Source organism: Halyomorpha halys, unplaced genomic scaffold, assembly GCF_000696795.3.
Source record: "Halyomorpha halys isolate HHAL.00 unplaced genomic scaffold, Hhal_1.1 Scaffold213.1, whole genome shotgun sequence".
NCBI lineage: Eukaryota > Metazoa > Arthropoda > Insecta > Hemiptera > Pentatomidae > Halyomorpha > Halyomorpha halys.
Window position 1 is genome coordinate 692,284 of NW_027116617.1, and position 8,890 is coordinate 701,173.

General features: G+C 33.3%; 1 protein-coding gene across 1 annotated transcript; it reads right to left on the reverse strand.

Moving 5' to 3' along the window:
- Positions 1 to 232: 232 nt before the first annotated feature.
- Positions 233 to 757, reverse strand: LOC136797264 (uncharacterized). The gene has a single exon (XM_067053344.1). The coding sequence runs from the start codon at positions 755 to 757 to the stop codon at positions 233 to 235; it is 525 nt and encodes a 174-aa protein (XP_066909445.1).
- Positions 758 to 8,890: the final 8,133 nt, after the last annotated feature.

Sequence of the window (8,890 nt, forward strand, 5' to 3'; positions counted from 1 at the left end):
CTTTTTTTGTGCCTCCATTGTATAAATTCCTAAATGTGCTAAATGTCCTTATTTTTTATAATATTAAAGCATTTTCTATGCAGAGGAGGACGGGAAATTTGGAAAAAATTACATGAATTGAATAAAAATGAATTATTTTTCTCAAATTTCTTACTATGTCCTTCTTTTTCTTTCTCTTCCTTCTCAGTGCCTTTCAGCGAGGAGGTGCCTCTGTCCAGGCAAACCAAGCCTCTCAATCCCGAGCCAGCACCCTCATGGCACCCCAGCTTTTCTCTCTTCTCTCTCCCACTCTGGAGATGCAGTCCTTCCATTGTATCCTGTTGGTCTGGCCTCTAATTATTTTCTTGGGTCCGTCTTCACTCATCCGACAGAGATGTTCAAACCATCTGACCTGTCTCTTTTCAATGGTATCCTTTATAGAGACAGTTCCGACATCCAGTCTTGTCCTCTCATTCCATATGCGATCCCTCCTAGTTCGGCCTGCCACTCTCCGTAGGTATCTCATTTCTACTGCAGTAACTCTGCTTAGGTGTTTATCGAGTAGTACCCAGCTTTCACTTCCGTAAAGGAGGGTAGGTAGGTATACAGCCTTGAAGATATGTACTTTAACATTCTTATCTACCTCTCTCTTCCCTATAACTATGTTGCAGAGGTGGTAGTATATTGTATATCTCTTCTTTATCCTATTGGATATCTCTTGTTCTACCTTTCCATTCCTGCTGATAACTGCTCCTTTGTAAGTGTATTCTTCCACCATTTCTATTAGTTCACCTTAGCAAAGTATTTCAATATATTCCTGTTCCCGGCTTATATGCATTATTTTGCTTTTCCTGACATTGACATTACCTTTCTTTCCAGCTCAGCTTCCCATTCAGTTACAGCTTGTCGTAGGTTCTCTTCAGTATCTGCTACAAGGACAATGTCATCCTCAAATCCTCATATTCCATTTGCCAATCGTAGTGCGGACTGTCCTCTATTTGCACATTTTTAGGATTTTCATCCATTGCTATGTAAATTTTAAAATTTTAACTTTCTTTTAGATTGACAATTTCTTCTCATATTTTATTTTAAACTAGTATTTATTACATTTCTATTTGATCAGTAATATTACAGTCGTAAAAATGCCTATCACAAAAATATGTACTTATTGATACACTTTTGCGCCACTTAACTAAAACTATTATAATATATATAATTTGATGACTGTGTGTGAATTTGAAGATAGTCAGGGCAGCGGTAAAGAAGAAATAAAAATAGTTTTCAACTATTTATTTGTCTCGCAACTATTTATTATTATTTTTTGAACTATTTTGTATTTTTTCTTGACCGCAACCCTGTTTATGATTTAAAACTATGATTAACTAATTTATTATTTAGAAACTATTGACAGGCAAAAACGTTGATTAGTCGAAAAATAAAAATACTTTACTTATCCATTGTTAACTGTCACACCACTAATGCTACCGACAGTCTACTACCATATTGCACGATGGAATACTTGGGGCTACTACCACACGCAATACCAGTGATCTAAGCTGGGTGTGTGCGCACACATACGTCTATTTTTATTTATATATATTATAAATAATATATATAGATAAAAATATAATTTAAATTGACATTAAAATTAATTAATATCTTCACGTTATTTCTACCACCCATCACATGTACTTTTGTTTCAGTTACTCGAGAACGTGTATTTTTGACGAGTCTTTATGCAGCCTTTTTAACTTTGAAAGGAGCTGAATGGTGTTCTGTCGGAAAAATAGGAAATTGTCCTAAAAATACTAGAGATGCCAGTTGTTTTGTGAAATTCGGAAGTCTTTTGGCAAAAGCATATTTATTCTTCGAAACCTATGGTATCCAAGATCCAGTAGGTGGCGTACTTTCCCACAGTATCAATTTTGGAATTTTGGTTAGTTGTAAATGATACATATATCATTAATTTATTGAAATAAATAAAAAAATAGTTATCTCTTGGAAACTATGTATTTATTTCAATTTCGCATGTTTATTTCTTTGTGCGTCATTATTGATGTAAGTTGATAAAAAAAAAAAAAAAAAAAAAAAAAAAAAAAAAAAAAAAAAAAAAAAAACTAATCAGAATAAGATATGACATAAATCTTTTGTAATCGAAATCACCCTTCATAATTTTCAAAAAACCTTTCCAACCATCCTAATCATTTGGTTTCTCTACTAACTCTCCACTCGTCCGTATATTCCTTTTGGAAGGTCAAAACGGCAGCTGCCCTAAGACTTTTGTAAATGAATCTTGGCTGTCGAATCGTTGATTTTAGTACCAGTATTTAACCGGAATGGAGTAGAACCTCTAAAGTTCCGCTTTTCCAACTCACTTGCGAAGGAGTTTGTTCAGGAAAGGTTTTTTAAAATATGTATAGCCCGTTCATTTTCCCTGAATATATATATGTATGTATTTTAACATTCACTTCCAGTCGCTACGGTAGACAGTTCTAGCGGTACCGAATTCTTCAAATCTCCTCTCACTTCTCATCTGTTGTTAACTATTTGATTTTTTGTTATATTGTTTCTCTTACCAACTACCCTTTATTTATCATTAATAGCGGAGAATCTATCCAAATGAGCAATTATAGCGACAGGGAGTCTTCCTCTCCTCCATTGGGAGACTCCATCATTAATAGGCAGAGGAAACAGTATCACAGACTTGTTTATGGGACCCCCCCTCCCCAGCAGGCAGGAGGAGGCAGATCCTTGAGTTGAAGAAAAACCAAATTTATTTAGATCACAAAATTATTTGTTAACTGAGTTTAGAGGTCAAGGACGCAATTCCTCTGATCTCTTGGCTGCCCAAGAACTAAAGGAAGACGACAGATGAGAGGAGTCATTAGTTCTTATTTATTGTGGTAAGAACGGAATCTGTTCTAAGAAGATGATTATTTTTATATAGCCACCAAGCATGGTAAGGTACGGAAAGGAAGTATATAGTGATGCGCCACATTTACATTTATTTATAATACTATATGGTTATCGCGATACATTCACTATCAACCTAAAAGCAATAAATGATTCCGCAATATATTATGGAAGGCTTGTATGGCATTGACTAAAAACGACGCCTAATTCTTGATCTCGCAGTATGCGTGGACAAGACCATCTATTTATCCCTTGACTCATGTTGGTAACTTTGTTTAAACAATAAAAGAAGATATGTTACTCGCATGTACAAAAATTACCAATTATCTGCCATGAAGCTAATTTATAAACCATTCAAAATTTGATTCGGGTTTATTCACCATCGATTATAAATTAAAATATTTTTGGAGAATGAATTTTAAAAAAAAATAATAACAAAGTAGGGAGGCCACATTCATTAAATCCCAATGATGGATAGACACTGGCTTTCACAATCAGCCATAAGACTTTGAGATATTTATATACATATAAATATACACTATATATAGAAATATATATGATACTTTCACTATATACTAATAGTACACACATGTATGTAGTATTAGTATATAGTTAAGTCTTTAAGGAAATCTAAATAAAAGAGATTGCATAATTTCATTTTTTTTTCTTTTTTACAAAGAGAAAATGTCAAGTTGAAACTATTCTTTGTGTTTTACTTCAGATTGTACAGAGATCACTGGGGCAGGCATGCAAATGCTACGGAATTTCTGGTGCTTGCTGTATAAAAACATGTTGGTTCGTTCTACCATCCTATACTCATATTACATTTGAACTTAAGAAGTATTATGAAGACAGCATACATTGGGATTCAAACAGGTAGATATTGTCCTTATAGTAGTATGGAATTCATCAAAATCTTGTTATAAAATTCATTTATATTTAGCGGGCTATAAATTTCAAACATAGCGTTATCGAAGCATATTAATAACCTAATGGTGCCTAATATTTGATATTAGTAAGAATACAGTGCCGAAAAATTCGGCAGTTACTGAATTTCTAATAAGTCAACGATTGTCAAGGACCAAATTACGATATTGTAAGACATTAAACATAAGAAAATAAATCCATTTACTGTGTTACTAGAAATTTAAACTAAAGAAATAGTTTTTTGTGATCATAGTTCAATAAATATTTTAGAAATTACTTTTTTGTAAGATTCTATGTTCTGTTACTTCGCAGAACAAACTGCTGGTCGAAATTGATTGTCCTAACAAATCGCTTTTAAAAACCAATATAAGTTTCCAACATAATAAATTTCTCCTAAGTGAAAAGTGGGATATTTATTTTTTGTAAACCTTAAAGAAGTTTTTGATTGGTCAAAAAGAAATTTAATTTAGCAGAGAAAATTGTTCACAAAATACTCAAAGTTCTCTAAAACTTATTGGAGTACAAAATACTTATTGGAGACAGTGATGAATTACTTGAATTAGTATATGGTTAAACAGAAATGTTTTTGAAGCTCTATTCTGTTTTATTTCTTAATATCTGGACTATTTAAAAAAAAAAAATCATTTTCAGGGCCAATATTTGGAGTGAGTAAACCATCCTCAAAAATTCCTCAATTTTGTATTTGTTTTAAGGGAACATAATGATCATTAACAGAAACAGTAAATATTGCTTATATCACTTTTTTTAGGACCAAACTCTAACTTGTTAAAGCGATGGTAAAGAGCTTACCGCCGACCTTAGAAGGTATCCCGAATGTTTCCGAACGCAGACGAATGCGACCGAATCGTGGAGAAAACGTATAATTTTTTTTTGTTAGGTTTTCCATTTAAATAATATGTTATTCCGAGTTTGCAGAATATTGATTTTAACCAAAAGTGAAAAAAAATATTTTTAATATGAAGTAACCAAGAGCTACTACAAATTAAAAATTTATTACTCAAAGCTTGATTTTTTTTATTTATTTATTTAATGTAATTTACAACTGTACAAAATAATAAATAAGTAAATATGTTGTATGTTTCATATACACTTGAAAATCTTGGGAAGGAACCACCAATTGGTGGTACTTCAAACATTAATTTAAATTAGAAGGTCCCGTGGCCATCTTCTTTTCAGACGCCTCGGAGGATTATCAGGGATTGTTAAGGATGAAAGATTAAGAATTAATGGGTTAGGATGGTTAAGGAGTTTGGAATGAAAAGACGCATATCTGTTTTGGGCCAAATCTGCAACGAATGGGATGTTAAGGTCTTAATGAGTTTATTTGTAACGTAATAAGGAGCATCAAGGATTTTACGTAGGATTTTGGATTGTAAGGATTGGATGCGGGAGGAATTTGATGGTTTGGTTGAGCTCCAGAGCTCAATTCCATATGTCCAAATTGGTCTGATTATCGTAGTGTATACTAATGTTTGTAGTAAATGGGAAGGTTAGAGCGTTTGTCAAGTAAGTGTTGTAGCAATCGGAATCTACAAGCAGTTTCTTATCGTTTCAGTCTTGTGTGTGGATTCCAAGTAAGTCTCTTTTCAAGATGGAGTCCTAAGTATCGAATCTGTTCAACAGGCGTTAGTGGAGTATTTAGAAAGGATACTGTAGAACAGGAGGGTAGAGGCTTACGACGGAGAGTGAAGGTGATCTGATGGGATTTGTCAGGATTTATTTTGATTCTCCAGTTTTGACACCATTCTTCAATAGATGTTATGTGTGTCTGTAGTGTTTGTGATGCATTAGTTGGGTCGTTGTTTACAGACAGTATACATGTGTCATCAGCGTATGTTGTTAGGACTGTTTTAGGGTGGGTTGGCATCTCAGCTGTATAAACTCTATAAAGAATGGGACCTAAGATACTACCTTGAGGAACGCCGGCGGACTGAGAAAAGAGAGATGAGTAGGCTAGGTTATGATTTACATTAAAGGTTCTATCAGTGAGGTAGGAGCGGATTATAAGGAAATATGTAGGGGTTAGGAATTGACGAAGTTTATAGAGCAGACCTGGATGCCAGACTCGATCAAAAGCTTGTTCAACATCGAGGAAGACTCCCGTGCAGTACATACCGCGCCCCAATGTGGAAAATATGACATCAACCACTCGATGACTCAGTTGAATGAGAATGAAATGTATAAAATTCAAACTGGTGGTCAGGAATAACATGATATGAGGCAAGGATTGGATAGAGGCGTTATAATAAGAAGCTTGAATTTAAGAATCATTTTTCCTACAAGAGAAGATTAAATGGTATGGATCTCAAGACATCTATTTATTATGTCAATTTACTCTCAATTCTTCTCAATCACTGTCGGATTTACATAATCCGAATTTTTCTTCGCCTTTTTGATTTTATATAAAGTCGGGATTGGGGGTCTTATATCCTGATGCCCCCCTTTGCCGCGGACACCGGAAGACCTCGAAGACGCCGCGACAGCAATGCCACCCTAAACTAAGCAGTTTGCAAGCTAGGACCTGGCCTGCCCCCACCATCTCGCCAGAGTCCAGGACATGCTGGCCAGCCTCCGATCGAGAGAGACGTTTTTTAAGAACACTGGACGCAGAAGTAACTGCGGCAGCGAGACTTCTAACATTGTCACCAGATAAGCCATACCCCTTTATTTATGAGACCATCCTCTGAAATCGATCTATATTTAACATTATAGTAATTTGCATTAAACTAACACACTAACTCAAGTTGCCCCTCCAGGGAATCATAGTTTTATTAGAAAGAAATATAAGTGTTATTAATGAGCAGAAAGTCTCACAAATTTCAACCTCCCTTTTTCCACACTAATTTAAACAATATTTTCAACATATGTTCGGGATACCTGAAGTAAGACTTGGACAGGTCCCGATGTATACAATCACTTTAATCCTTATCTTATTTCTTCTATTGAATTCTATAGAGTTTATGGGATCTATTAAGTGATGCTCGTCTGAAACTTTCATTGTTGATTATAAATAGTGAATTTTTAATATATATTTTTAAGTATTTATTTATATTTTTGGTAAAATATTCGTAGAAATTTGTCTCTGGTAATGTTGATTTTTATATAGTTTTATTTATTTTTGTTTCAAGTTTGAGGCCAGCCAAAGAATTAAAGAAACTGAAGAATAAATTAGTTTATTTAGATTATAGCAATGATTATTGTAACAAAACTAAAAACAGACGTTGCAATAATGAAGAAAGTTGTTTTTATGTCTGCTGTGGAAAGAAATATTTTTCCGTTGAAGCTTATTATAACAAATATAGATGTGATTGCACTTGGAAGGAAAGTTTAGTGCTGAAATGTAAAGTATGCACCACTAAAACTCAAGTGTATACTTGTGAATGAAAGTGTGGTAAAATAATATTCAATTACTCATATATTTAAGCATCCTTTGATCCATAATACTTCATTTATTGAATATATATTCATTAAGAATTTATTATTGTAATTTTTTAAATCAAATTAAGACCTAAAAGAATTTAATATGACTGACATGGTCATGGTATTTTCATTTAGATTATAATAAATTTCTAGTTTTATTGAAACATCTCGTCTTTTTCATTTTTTACCTATTATCTCAGCCTATAAAATCACTTGTGTGAAATAAACGTCACTTCACTGTTTTACAGATTTTTTAAAGGGATGTAGACGAAACTCATCCGTGTAACGTATTTATTGTTACATTTGCTTTAGGTTTCCAGATTTGATAATGGTTTTATTTGATTTTTAAAACACTTTTATGAATATTACTCTCCTATTTACTAGCAAGAACCTTATTTCCATTGTGTACCTTCCTAGTTTATTCCCTAGGCAGGTCTTTGGTCGCGTGCAAATTGATAACTACTTAATAATCCTGTTGGTTGCTGTTATTACAATATTTTTTTAATAATAACGGTTTAACATTCCTACTTAAATCTTTTTTATGATAAAATAAATAGTTTTTTATAATTTATTGCTACTTAGCAGTAAAACTTTACAATAAATTGTATTTTTGTAGCTAACAACTTTTCCCGACTAATAGTTACGAGTTATAAAAATTATTTTTAATTCCTTCCTAAATCAAAAAAGAATAAATATTTGAAGTAAAGTGAATAAACGATTATCAATAAAAAAAAAGAACGAGGTAGCTCAGTGGGTAAGTCGTTGAACTTCTGTGGATTGAGTTTGAGCCCTGGCTGTGGCATAAAATGGTGTTGAGAATACTAACTAACCTCATTGTATATTAATATCGATGACGTTTTCTGCCTTCGTTAGGCCGCATCAATCTATTGGTAGCCAATTAGGATTTTAGGTGTAAAATTCACCAATGTCAGGAAGCTTGGGCACGCTAGGAGACGGCAATGTGGTACCACATACGAGAAAAGGTAGTTTCAGTGCAAGTGGTCCGGTCTCGTCATCTTTGGTTTGATTTGTGCATATTTTGAATATTAAAGTTAATCTATATAATTAATAAATGACAAAAAAAGAGAGTGAAAAGGTGTAAAGAAAAAAGAAGGATATAATAGTACCAACAATAGAAATAGTTTGGAGACATCAATTCATCATTCAATAAACTACAAATCAGGTACGTTCATAATTTCGTAATTCATGCAGTTTACATCAATTTGCATGTATACTAGTAATTTATTTGTATTGTTATTTAGTTCCTCTATGAAGTTTTGAAAAAGTATTTTCAAAATTTCTTATAGGAGAATAAAAAAATACACTAACGTCTTTAAAGGCTAGATCCTATCCGGTAAACATCAAGGATAAAATATTATTATAACCTGACAGTATAAAAAGTACCTTCTTGTTATTTGTGGGAATTTATTAAGTAAATTTGATACATGATGAATGATATGATACAGCATGTAGAGAAACTACCCAGTAGTAAAACTCCAAAAACATTTTACAATATAAGGTCACGAGGCCATCTTCTTTTCAGGCGCCTCGGTGGATTGCCAGAAATGGAAGAGGAAGCAAGGTTAGAAACTAGTATACCTATCGTCACCAATCCCACTCTCCTTACCTC